The sequence below is a fragment of the Physeter macrocephalus genome, chromosome 10, assembly GCF_002837175.3.
Source record: "Physeter macrocephalus isolate SW-GA chromosome 10, ASM283717v5, whole genome shotgun sequence".
NCBI lineage: Eukaryota > Metazoa > Chordata > Mammalia > Artiodactyla > Physeteridae > Physeter > Physeter macrocephalus.
In genome coordinates this window covers 83,687,510-83,700,875 of record NC_041223.1, presented here as the reverse complement: position 1 = coordinate 83,700,875, position 13,366 = coordinate 83,687,510, and the positions used below count along the sequence as shown (strand labels likewise).

The 13,366-nt window shown below is 45.6% G+C and overlaps 1 protein-coding gene across 3 annotated transcripts in view; it reads right to left on the bottom strand.

Moving 5' to 3' along the window:
- Positions 1-13,366, bottom strand: part of KCNQ5 (potassium voltage-gated channel subfamily Q member 5) — a 616,346-nt gene that overhangs the window by 84,799 nt on the left and 518,181 nt on the right. For all 3 annotated transcript variants that reach the window (XM_028494701.2, XM_028494702.2, XM_028494703.2), the window contains one exon: positions 6,671-6,891. In XM_028494701.2, the coding sequence (XP_028350502.1) occupies positions 6,671-6,891 (221 nt within the window). The remainder of the gene's footprint in view (positions 1-6,670; positions 6,892-13,366) is intronic.

The window sequence follows — 13,366 nt, the reverse complement described above, 5'->3', positions numbered from 1 at the left end:
ACGGCCGCTGAGCCTGCGCGTCCGGAGCCTGTGCTCTGCAACGGGAGAGGCCACAGCAGTGAGAGGCCCGCATACCGCAAAAAAAAAAACCCCCAAAAAACAAAAAAACACGAGGTTAGCAGATGCCATTGGAAAAGAAGCACAGAAGAGGCCCAGCACCAGATGAAAGGGCCGTGTGTACGGTTGGGTGAAATATAAAATGCTGGTAGCTTGTGATTTATGCTGCTTGGAGAATACCCCGTTGTGGGTACAGGAGTCTGTTAGTTGAGGCTGGTTGCAAAACCACTGCACTAAAATGCTTCCCTTTTGCCAGTGTTCCTGTTGATCTTCTACTGACAATCTCAAACAAGATGTTTACGAGACAGTGGGCGGGGGACCCAGAGGACAGAGGTTAAAGAAGAGAGGAAGGGGATGGACGTTCTACCTTCAAGAGGAGTGGAGAGTTCCGGCATCCTGGGCTGTGCATTTCTTCTCTTTTGCTCATTTCAGGTGAGACCCAGTCAGCTGTCATTCACCCAAAGGGAAGATGGGGTGCCAGGCAAGCAGCCTGAGGCGCGGGGCATCTGAGGCGGTGAGAAGGTGCTGAGGAAGGCGGCTGCCCCAGTTTTCCCCTGGTGGCCGTGGTGACAGGAAACCCACAATCTGGGCCGACTGCATGTGAGGACAGATTGTATTATCTAAATCCGAATTCACTTATTTTTCCCTAGGTTTTCCTTCACCCGCTTTGTCCTTCTTTTGAAATACAAGGAGATAGGCCAGGTCTGTGGTCACGGTCTCATGGAGATGAGGTGATGAAACAAAGGAGGAAAAAAATAATAGATAATGATAAACAAGAAATAAACCAAAAACATGTCTCAATCTGGCTTTTAGACTCTCAGAGGAACAGAAATGACGGGTGGACAGAATACTGGGGAGGAAGCATGTTTAAGGGCATTCTTTCCCGCCACCTTCGCAACGAAGCAGGAGAGATTTCTTGGCTCTGCCAGACACCACTGGAGGTTTTCTCCCAAGAGCCGATCCCCAAACGGAAACCCTCCCATCTCTCCAGTCACACCCCCTGCCCTGTCCCTTGGCCTACTCGCCGTGGAGGAGTCTGGCCGCAGACCAGGTGCTGGATGCCGCCTGGCAACTCCAGCGCCCGCTCTCCTCACCAGTGGTCATTTCAGGCGTGAGACCCAGTTCCGCCACGTAAGACGCGAGTGGACCGTTTTCCTCACAACCTAGGGCGGTCCCCGCTTTGCCTCTCAAAGCGCCGTGTGTGGGGAAGATGCTCGTCGCCATCCGGCTGCCAGCCTGGAGGAAGCAGCACGCAGACCACAGCTGGGCAGAGCGAAAGGAGAGAGCCGAGAGCAGGGGAGCCAGGGAGCCTGCCTCCTGGCTGGGAGCTGTCCTGCCTCTGACCTCTTCCCGTAGCGCTGATGATACATTTCATTACTGGTTAAGGCGGTGGAGCCTGCTTCTCTTGTGGCCCGCAGCCAAAGGCACCCTAGCGGGTACCCTGGCTGGAGGAGAAAGGCAAAGAAGAGAAGTGAAGAGAGAAGAGCTCCTGGCAGTGCCTGGAACAAGGGAACGGGCCTCAGGGACGCCCATGATCGGTAGGCATTTCGCCTCTTTGCCCCCCAGCTTCTGCTCGGGGACCCCTGCACCCAAGGCTGCTCGTCTTTCTCATGAACGAAGAGCAGCCAGCACGAGCCCTGAAGGCTTCCCACAAGAACTGATGCGTTTCCCCTGAGCAGCAACAATGTTACACATGTTGAGACTTGCACTTACATGCAGTATTCGAGACAGATTTTTTTTTTTTTTTTTTTTTTTTTACGCTCTACAGGGTGGAGCCTCATCCAGCTACTGCCTTATCTCTGTCGAGATTTTCGTGCTCTTTGATGCAGCTCTGAAAGGCATTCCCAGTACAGCAGGGTCCGTCACGAAAGCCTCTTTGATAGCAAACTAACTAGTCACCAGAAACCTCGGCTTGCCCCTAGCTCTCCCTACTTTCCTCCTTTGGGCTCTGCTGCCTGGCGTTCCTTGGACTTGCTTCTGCCACGTTCCACGCGCTCGTCTGTGCTGACAGCTGTCCGTCTCCTGATACCACCTTCTGTATCTGGAAACAGACCTCAGATGGCCTCACGGTTTGCCTCCCTCCTTGGGTAACAGACACAGGCCAGATGGCTGTGATCCTGAGCCTCTGCCGGGTACTTGATCGATACAGAGACGGGTCATCTAAAGGCCGTTTCCCAATTTGCCGAATCTTCCACTCTTTGAAGATGATGCAGTTCAGAGGTTTGGCAAGCTGAGGTTGGGAGGAGGAGGGGTGGGCCAGTGGCAGAGTCGAATGGTTTCTAAGGGAGGGGGATCTGGCCAACTGAAGATGGAAGAGCAACGGTGCGAAAAAGGAGAAACGAAAGATGCTTAAAGGGAAACCGATACGACATCTGAGGGCGCAGCTTTGAACGTGTCCTACAGGAGGGCTGGGAAATCTGACGGCCTGGGTGTGCACCGAGGCTCCCCTGCTCACGGCTCTTAGATTTGGGCAGCTCTCAGCTCCCTCATTCACAAGATGGGGATCATGACTTGCCTCCCTCATAGGGTTATTGGAAGAATTAAATGAAATCATCAAAGTAAAGCATTCAGAACAGTGCCAGCCAATTAATGTTACTTTCATCATTATTATTCTTGTATACTAAAATGCAAATATTTTAAAGCCACCTAATTTATTTTTATTTTTAAAATGAAAATTGTACATATTTAAAATGTACACCATGATGACTTGATATACACATACATACAGTGAAATGAAACTGTGGTATAAATTATACAATGGAGTATTACTCATCCTTAAAAAAGAAAGATATCCTGCCATTTGCAACAAGATGGATGAACGTGGAGGCCATCATGACGACTGAAATAAGCCAGACACAGAAGGACACAAAATGCATGATCACACACTCATTATATATGGAATCTAAAAAAGTCATATCCTACCTAAATTTTGAGATTGTATGAAGAGGCTTAAATACTATTGACTGACTAATGGAACATTTCTATCTCTTACTATTAGATTTATAAACTAAAAATACTATTCATATCATATTGGTCAAAATCAGTTTGCTATAGCAACACCACCCTAGTCCCTTACAGTTTACTTTCTTCCTTTTGCTCTTCGTAAATTTCTGGTGACAACATCTGCCTGTTACTTGCCACTTCTCCCGTACACATGGATGTGGAATTTAAAATTGTGTCCTTTAAAATGTAACATGTAAATTTCATCAAAAATGATAGAAAATAAAAACAACATGGAATATTTAATAACCTTTTGAAAGAGTCATTAAATTATAACAATAATACCATCTGTAGTAAAGGGTATCAGATTTGGGAAGAATTATTAACATTTACAGATTAACCTTAAATTTCTTTTGTTTTCCTATTATGGTGTCTTTCAGTTAACAGGCCCATTATTTTCCAAATGTAAGTTAGTTATTAACCTCAAGGCCAGTCTGAATTTGTATTTTTCTTCCTGCTATTCATCCACTCTCCCTGAGCTGTTAATGGGCATTGAAATGCCAAAAATATGTAAAGGGAAAACAGAAGTAGAAAAAAAAAGAGCCCCAGAAGTGAATGAGCAAACAGATCCAGAATAATTGGGAGTTGGATGCAGTATTATATATTATTTTCTCTGGGTAATAAGTGGATTTTAGAAATACCTAAAACATATAGAGGCACTATAAATAAAAATGTATAAATTGAAGTCTACATTTATTTGATAGCGACTTCAGGTTTTTTTTTCTATAAAAAGTGAATTTCTGTTTTCCCAAGATCTAACCATGAGGTAAATCAGAGGTCAAGGTTCTGGGCTACTGTACAGAGCAAGGAGTCCGGAGTCATGGTCTCTTGCGGGTGGGCGGCCAACAAAGCTACTTCAACAGGACAGCAGTCGGCCTCCTGTCACTTGGGGGACTCAGAACCAATTCAGACAGGCATCAGCCAGGGAAAAGCAATTCCCTTCTAACCAAAGAGAACTGCACTTGTACGAGATGATGTAGAAAATGCATGGTAGGAGACCTTTCCAATTTGTGGTTTGGAAGAGAACAGGACTTCTGTTTCTATTTGTCTGACCTCTGAGACATCTTTGCAGTAACTGAAAATAGTGTGATGGATAGTGCTGACTCTAGGAGTCTTTGAAAAATGCTTCCCCTCTGGCCAAACATACAAGTAGAATTCATTTTCCATATTCAGAATCTGGATTCTCTGACTTTTATATTTAGATGTGCTCAGCCAACCGTAAGGACTTCACAGCACGGAAACGATGCTTTCTGAGGCCCACGTTGGAAGGGTAAGGACCCGCTGTGGCAATACATGCGTTTCCAGTGCGTGTGGACCCAGGGCGAGGGCTGGAGCTGTGTGCACCCCCGGGATGCTGTGCTGTGAGTTTGCAGGGGCTCCGGTATGGGCTGAATGGCATCCCGACAAACTCCATGTGCTGAAATCCCGGCCCTCAGTCCCTGAGAATTCAGAGACAGGGTCTTGAAAGAGACAATGAAGTTAAAATGAGGTCATCTGAGTGGGTTCTAATCCAATATGACTGGTGTCCTTGTAAGAGGAGGAAATCTGGACACAGACATGCACAGAGGGAAGAAGAAGTGGAGACACAGGGAGAAGGTGGCCGTCTATGACCCAAGGAGATCTCAGACTTGTAGCCTCTGGAACTGTGAGAAAATCAGTTTCTGTTGTTTAAGCCACCCAGTCCATGGTACTTTGTTACGGCAGCCCTGGAGCCTAATACAGTTCTGTTCATAGTAGGAGCTGTCAAAGCTCATTAGACAGTCCACGTCTACCCTCGGTGAAGGCTGGTCCCCGGCACCGAGACCAGGAGGAACGCCACCTAAGGAGAGGGGTTCGGTGGCCAACAGTTAGACCAAGGGCCCCCAGAGTGAGGGAGAGGAAAAGGGCAGTGTCTGAGAGGAGGACCCGATTTTTTAATAGAAAATCCTCTTCTGCCTTTTTATCACCAAAGCTTTACATGTTCATTGTAGAAATAATAAGAAATACAGATGAACTTCATGAAGAAACAAAATATAACTCTGATCTTACCTCTTGGAGGTAACTGTTCATTCATTGTTATAAATCTTTCCAGAACTTTTACTATAAATATATGAATTTACACACACATCCACACACAGCCAAAATGGAATAATTTACTTTTTGTGATCCTTTTTCTATTTCAATAATTTTAGACTTATAGCATCTTTTCTAACGTCTGCTACTTCATTATATCGACTGTATCCTAGAAATGGAATTGGTGGGTGGGAGGCGTCCAAGCTTAGGCAGATGTAAAGGCTCTTGATATCTGTTGCCAACTTGCCTTCCAGAAATCATGTGTCCATTTATATCCGGCAAGTCTATTTTGAGTGCTACACAAGCCTTGTAACTGCTAACTCTTGACTCTGCCGTTCATGGGCTTTCAGCCAACTCCTAGGGAGGAGAGTGTGGAGACCAGAGGACACTGAGATCTGTGCCGCCAGTGACTCGGGACACTCGGGGGCTTGGTGTAGGGCCGGGAGGGGTGTCCGGTGCTGGGCGGAGCACTTCCCACCTTAGCACAGCGGCAGGAGGAGGGCACCTGGCGGGTCAAGTGTGCAGCCCAGATGGCAGCTGCGAGCTCCGCCAGGAGGGCCTGTGCCGGGTCAGCGGCTGGGCGCAGCTGGGAGAGCCCGACGTTCCCGGGTGTGCAGGGTGGGACGTGTGAGGAGGGAACTCCGGGGGCGTCCCTGAGAGTGGGGACGAGCTCTGAATGGGCTGGGAGGGCCGGGGGCTGCGGGAGCCTGAGGTCACTGTGGGCCCGGGTTGTTAATTTTAACCCGCTGCCTGGGAGAACACAGGTTCTGCTCGGGAGTGGGCACACCGGGGCTGACGGCCTTTGCGGGCTTTTCTGTGTTAATGGAAGATGCGATTTGATTTTGGTTCTTTGCCCAGGATAAGAGATCCTGGGGGGCGTTCTTAAAAGGAAAGCCAAGCTAATCTTAAATGAAATACAAAATGTTTTACTTCATAAACATTGAAATTATATGGCACTCAATAAAACGTGTTGGCAAGTAAGCTTCTGCCACAAAATCTGATAAATAAAATAGGTTAATGCCTCTCAGGAGAAGAACCTGAATTCCACTTATCATTAGATAAGAACTTTCAGTGAGAATCTCTCTGACAAAGATGAGCAATGGTCTCTGACTTAGGGGAGAACAGAGCCTAGCAGAAAAGGAACAGCATCCTCACTGGGTCCAGAAAGGCTCCGGCCCCTCCTCCCTGAGTCTCAAGGTTCCCGAGCACCCGGCCACCTTCGGGCCTTTGCAGGTCAGACACGCCCTGTGCGTCCGAAGCACAGTCCCGTTGACCTGATACGGACCTTGCCTGAGAAATAACAATATGCTGGAGATATGAGTGAAGAATTAACAACACTGTGTCTGACTTCCCTGAAATGTAGACTTAGCTGTCAAAGTTGCTTCCAAAAGTAAACTTCTGTACACTCGCCCAAAGCAGGGAATAAATTTCCAAGAAAACAAACAAACAGTTCTTCCCCTGGGGTTGCCTCCTTCTCTCTGCGATTGGCACCGGGGAGAATTAACCACTCATCATCTTGAGCGAACAGTGAAACGGTTACGGAGAAAGGGGACGGGCTTACCATCTGCCACCGGCTTGGGCTGGGAGCTCTTGAGCCGCAGCGAGGGCCGGAAGCGGGTGCGGTCGTTGAAGCTCCAGCTCTTCTGCACTTTGGTGGGGCTGCCCTCGGCGGTGATGTCCGTGCTGGGGGACCGCCTGTCGCCCAGCGAGGCCTGCCTGCTCTTGACGCTCTGGCCCCGCGGGCTCGCCATGCGCACACGCTCCTTGAAGCTGAGCTTCTGGCTGCGGGCGGAGCACAGGGCAGCGTTAGCGCGTTTCGGGCAGTGCCGTCCACCCACGTGGGTAAATGCTCGGAGGAAACTGCATACGACCATGTACTTCGATACACAGAATGTTCTTAGCAAGTAGGGGCACAGCGATATAGTTTTCCCTTATTGCAAATTTGAGCTTTATTGAACCTCTCTGTTTGCATTCAAGTCCGTCTCATTCCACAGTTTTGCACACCCTTCCTGGATTCAACGAAGCCTGAGACCAAGCACAGCGGTTTGTGTGCAATGACACTGGAAAGACCAGAGAACTGGTTTGGTGTTCGCCTTAGAAACAGATTTTAGATTTAACCTCAACTTTTGAGACCTAAAAAAAAAGTTTTTGTTTTTTGTTTTTTTTGCGGGGGAGCATATCTCTTTGTAATTTCTAAAACATTTCTACAGGAAAACGGGGATGACAGTTACACATGCACATGTATCTACAGGCTGCATGCATTTTATACTCCAGGCAAGATTACGATTTCCAGATCCATGCAGTCTCAGAGCGGCTGGTGGCACTGCAGACAATATTAAACATACAACACGATACACCATGTTCATTCCGGTGAGACAAAAACCACACAAGGTAGAACGAACACAGCTTATAATGAATGAGATGACTGATTGATGGAATGAGATGCTGTGTTCACCAACAGTTTCCTGATATTCGACAGGTTATTGATTTGCTGTGGCAGCTCTTGGTAAATTATTTGTTCATGTTCAGTCCTCAGACGCCAGCTAGGCCTGAACTGAGGTCGGTTGATAAAGGAAGTGTTAACAAGGCAGCAAAACCCAGAGTGCACCTCCGGGCCCTCCTGAGCACGGGTGGGGTGTGAAGGGCCGGGAAGGGCAGGCTGCAATCAGAGACCTGGGTTTGTAGCCCTCGCCTCTAACTTGGAGATAAAAAGAGTAACATAGCTGAGGGACTTTTGTGGGCATCAGATGAACTGTATGAAGCTTTGTGGACCCATTTTGTTTGTGTTCTTGTTCATTTATAAACTACTGTGCTATTCATTAGAAAGTGATGCCATGGGGGGGAGGGATAAATTGGGATATTAACATACATAGACCACTATATGTGGAGCCCTACATCAAGGACACCCTACATCAAGGACACAGGACAAAAACTCCAGAATTAACCGAGCCCCCATAACAACTGTTGCCACGGTCTCTCCTAATCTAAACTGGACAGCCCCCCGACTCCATATTAGGCAAAATAATCACCATGTAGTAACCTTGTATCCTCCTGACCAATCACCTAATGCCATCCTGCCAGCAGGAATTTTCTTTGTCTTGAGGCTATAAAAGTTGGCTACTAGCCCACAAAGGGGGTCGGCTCTACCTGGTCTATCAGGATGTGGGCCCGCTGGATTCGCAGCGCCCCTCACCATCTCTGCTCTTTGTTCTCAATAAACTCACTCTTTTCTAAAATACTTCAGGTCTGGAAATTCTTCTTCCAACCCGCGCTCGGACCACGACATTCTGGTGGCCCGTACGGGGACATCTCCGGGGGGATCTCCTCCCCGGCCTCCTCTCCTCATTCCTTGGGACCCTCTGTGAACAGGCAAGCTGCCGTGGAAGCAACAGAGGAACTCTGGCCAGGGCCACACCCTGGTGTGTTCCGAAGGCTCCACGGCTCGCTTTGCCCCGGTAACTGCCGCCCAGAAAGGGTGAGGGTCCCTCTGTCTTCCTTCCGACTGCGGACTAGGCCGACTGGTATTATGCTGGCACAGGTCAGGCATTTAAAAGCCATCAGGGCGCCTGCCGCTTGAAGACTCCCCTGAAAGGAGAAGGGGGTCACGGAACAGACCAGGCTGCTAGAGCGTCTGCCCCCAGCAAGACGACTTCCATGCCCCGTGAAGCGCGTATTGGTTCAAGCAGAACTCTGAGCCCCTCCCCTGGCCGCCGCCTTCCCGGCTGGACCACGAGGCCGATTCCTCAGCCTCTCTTCTCTGTTACTTTCACCTTTTCCTCGGTCCGGGTTGACGTACAGGGGCCTAGGCGTTGCCTCTGAGCCGTCCCAGGAGTGCCTTTCACGTTTCAGGGCATCGCCAAAAGGGGAGTCGCCCGGTGGGTCCCGGGCATCTCTCTCCTTTCTTCCCTGCCCGAGGTGCATGGTGCCTTAGTCGCACGCTCAGGGTCACCTCTCACGGTTGGATGCGGTTGCCGGCACGGTCGGCCCATTTTGTGCCTTAGTCGCACGGAGAGGTCACCGGGACAAAGGGGATGCCTCTCTGTCAGCCGGTGACTCTCAGGACCCCCATTCTACGGCGTACAGGCTAAGGATGGGCTCGGAGACGTCTAGGGAGCCTCCCTCAGACTCACCCCTCGGCTGTATCCTCAGGAACTGGAAAAAATTTGACCCTGAAAATCTCCAAAAGAAGAGGCTCATTTTCTTTTGTAACACGGCTTGGCCCCAGTATAAACTGGGGGACCGAGAACAATGGCCTGTCAATGGCACACTAAATTATAACACGATCCTCCAACTTGATCTCTTTTGCCGGAAACAAGGAAAGGACTCAGAGGTTCCTTACGTCCAGACCTTTATGGCCCTTAGTCAGAATCCGGAGCTGAGGGACTCACGCCGCATGTGTCGTTCTGTTGCCACCTTATCCCCCCGGCCTCCTCTGTCTGCCTCTCCATCAGATGTCCTAGGCGACCCTCTACTCGACCTCTCCTGTCCCCCGCCCCATGAACCCCCTGCTTCAGCCCTCGACCCCATCTCAACCCACAGCTCCCCATCAGCCACCCCCTCATCAGGGCAAAAGCCCCCCTCCCCTCCCCACACAAGATTGAGGACTGCCCTACACCAGGAAGCAGCAAATGGAGACATGGGCACTATTAGAGCCCATGTTCCCTTTCCCGCGTCTGACGTTTCCCAAATTCAAAACAAGTTAGGTTCCTTCAGTCAAGCTGGCCACAATATTCTTTAGACTCTGGAGAAAACTGGTTAAAATAAAATTTTTTTGAGATTGCAAAAGGGGTTTCTTTTTGCACGTGCAATTAGAAAAGCTAGTCTGTTGAAATAGTTTTTTCAGAATCCTGACCCTGAGAGAACAAAAATATGCCTAGGAAAAAGTCTGAAGTTAACTCTTATCATGTCCTTGAGCTGCAAACACAGCCCACTTTGCCTGAGACTTCAGCCTTGGGTTAATTAGAACTTCAAGCCAAGGGAAAATAAAAAAAGAGGCAAAGAGACATTTTAAATCTCAAGTGGAAACTATGAGATCTCTGACTGTCTGGATATATAGTGTATGTCTCAGTATGTGTCTTTGTCTTTGGATAATATTGCTGAGGTTAATTTGTAAATGAGCTCTATTTAATTGGCTTAAAAGAAAAGTAAGCACTTACAAATAAAACAATTCTAAAACAAGAAAAATCAAGCTAAGTAAATTTCAGGCTCACATGAACTGGGAAATATTCAATATTAAATTAATACCTGGTGTTAATGTTTACGTTTGTTGATCTAATTAATATAGACATGTCTCGAGCCATCAACATTAAGTATAATACTTTCATTGTGCCTAGGTTTAATATAAACTAAATAAGATCTTATTATATCTGTTGTAAATTTGTCAGCAATGAAAATAACTCAATGTGAAGAAACTTTTAAGAAAATACAAATGAGATAAGAGCTTTGGGTGAACCTTTTAGGAATAATTATGTTTTAGGAATGTCTACTTAAGAATAATCTCTCCAGATATTTGACAACTTAAAACATTTAAAGTTGTGCTAAATTAAGTGAAAGGATGGAAGTTTATTAAATAACTAGGCCATTTCCAAGTAAAATAAGATACTGAAACATTAATTACTGAACATTGGCTTCCTTTTACAGAGAAACAAAAGGTTTGGAACTATTGAAAAATGTGTTTTTTAATGTGCCACACTGAGACATTTTCTATAAGAAAGCACATTCTTCAAAAATTATTTGGATGTACGTTTACCAATCTACAGAGTGCTGATATAAAGGACAGTTCATGGTTGCTTAAGGAAAGTAGGATGTATGTTTTTAGTAAAAAAAGGTATGAGGAATGGAATTACATTTTATTAAGAAAAAAGGAAGTAGGTCTAATTTAGAGTTGACTCCTCCTGAATGGAAAAATAAAGTGAGAGATACATAAAGTGATAAAAAGTTTCGTGAAGAGTGGCCCGAGGAAAGAGTTTTATGCATGGTCAGGACTGACTAAGTTTATAATGAATTTAATTAAGTAAATGAATTTTAAAAGTAAGCTGGTGCAAAACTTGAATTTGGCTTTTCTTTCTGTTAAGAGGACAAGTTTTCTTAAAATGTTCAACTGCCTCTGCTAACAGATTTTAAATTTCTTTACCTCTTAAGTGATCTGTTCTGTATTTGCCTTTGAAATCTTTTATTGTTACCTTAGCTAAGTAAATAACTATTGCTTCCTTAAGTGCTGTGTTCCACAACAGTAACCAAGTTACTTTGTCAATTTTATTGTGATCAGATTTTAAATGTGCCTTCTTACCATGCCTTCATAAGTCTTTTGTCATTATAGACACTTACAGTTTCACTCTAATGCCTTTGCAAAAATGCTTCCTCTTCAAGAAGATTTATAAAAAGGACTTTTGGATAAATACAAGTTTCTGACTTTCAGACTATAATGCCAAACTCGGTAAGAAATTGAAGAATTCTAATGAAAAACCAGATGGCTTCATAAAGCTGTTAACAAAAAGGATTAATTAGCAAGAACTGAATGAACTGGTAAATATGGTTATAATTTTCTATAATTATAGAAATTTGCATTCTATCTGGAAAATTACTGGTTTGAATCTGTGTTTTCCAGGTGTAAGGAAAACCTTCCCCTCAAACTAATTCTGGCTTACAGTAATTTGGTAAATTATACCTTTGTAAGCAAAATTGAAACATTTACCTCTTGCCTCTGTCTTGCTCTCTCCAGAGACGGGAAACTCTTAGGTTCCCAGCAGCTTTATCAGATAAATTAGGAAGGCTACCTCACTAACAGGTACAGAAGTCTCAAGGTATTTTGGGAATCCTGAAAAGGGAGGAAGTTACCTAGATCTAGTAAGCGCAATCTGTGACAGGCCCTTGGTGTGAATTTCCTAGCCCTGAGAGGTCTTTTAAAAGTTCAGTCTGAGACTCCTTATAAAAATTTCTGCATGCAGAAAGCCTATATGATCAATGACAGTTATATAAATCATCAGGCCAAGTTTAGTGAGACCAGGCTGAAATATAGTTCTCTCTCTGTTAAGAGAACAAAGTTTTCTTGGAATGTTGCTTTTAATAACAGACTATGTAAATTTCTTTGCCTTTAAGCAATCTGCATTTACTTTAAAAATCTTTTGTTACTTTGGTAAAGTAAATAAATATTATTTCACAATGATCTATGAAGATCATGGCACACATAAAGTTCATTCTGCTTCTACAAAAATTAACCCCTCATTGCCAGACTTTTGCCATCCTGATGTCCTTAAAACATGGCAGCAGTCTACTCCTAAATCAGGGAATTTAAAATGGGTAAACAATAACTGTCAATCAGTCAGGGCTATGGAAAATCCGAGACGGCTGCTTGTCTTTTTCCAGCTCCCTGACAAACCTCGTTTTTTCATTTGATGGGATAAAGCCTTCCTTCCCTGGTTGCAGGGTCAATGCCCTCACAATGAGAAAAAAAAATTACGTTTCACTGAATATTAAATTCTAGTTTTGTTAATTAAGATCTGTGTTACCGAGACTCACTTCCCAGATAGTTCCTTGCTGTTATGTTACATTGCTAAAAAGTTTAATTGAATTATTAAAGGACACTCTAAGTTTGTTTCTAAAGCTTATCTCAGTAATCTATTTTCAGATGAAGATCAGATGCCCCAGACCTACAATCAGGGGATTATGCAGACTGGAAAAGACATAATTTAAAGGACTGTCTGCAAGCTGGATGGATGGGGACCCGTTTTGGGCTGGCTAAATGGCTTTCTTTGTAACTATACCCTCAATTTTAATCAGACTAGCCTGGAGTGGGGTCCCTGGTCAGAGGAGGATGAATATGACGTATTACATGAAGGTAATTTCACTTTGTGTTGGGGAAATTCAAGGAAAAATGTGACTAAGAAATATATTAATGAAGACCATATCCCCATAAATAGCTTGGCCCTGGGCACTAAATACATGGGGATTGCTGTGAGCACCGGACGCTGACTTAGTTTAACCTCCTGACAAGATTCTCCTCCAAAATATAACATAATTCAACTAACATTCAGAAATTTGTTATGCCAATGCCCCTGTTACACTAATCATCAGTCAGAGCCCGGATTCTGCCCTTTATGTGTAGATGACTACTTCCTCGGAGTCTGGCCTTCCCATGGTCCCAATCCTAGGCCGTGGGACCCCAGTCTACTTCCAGAGGAAAACTCCCAAAAGGTCAGGGCCTGGCTCTGGGGACCCACACGGGGGTATCCTTGAGGGGCGCTGGATTTTCATCTCT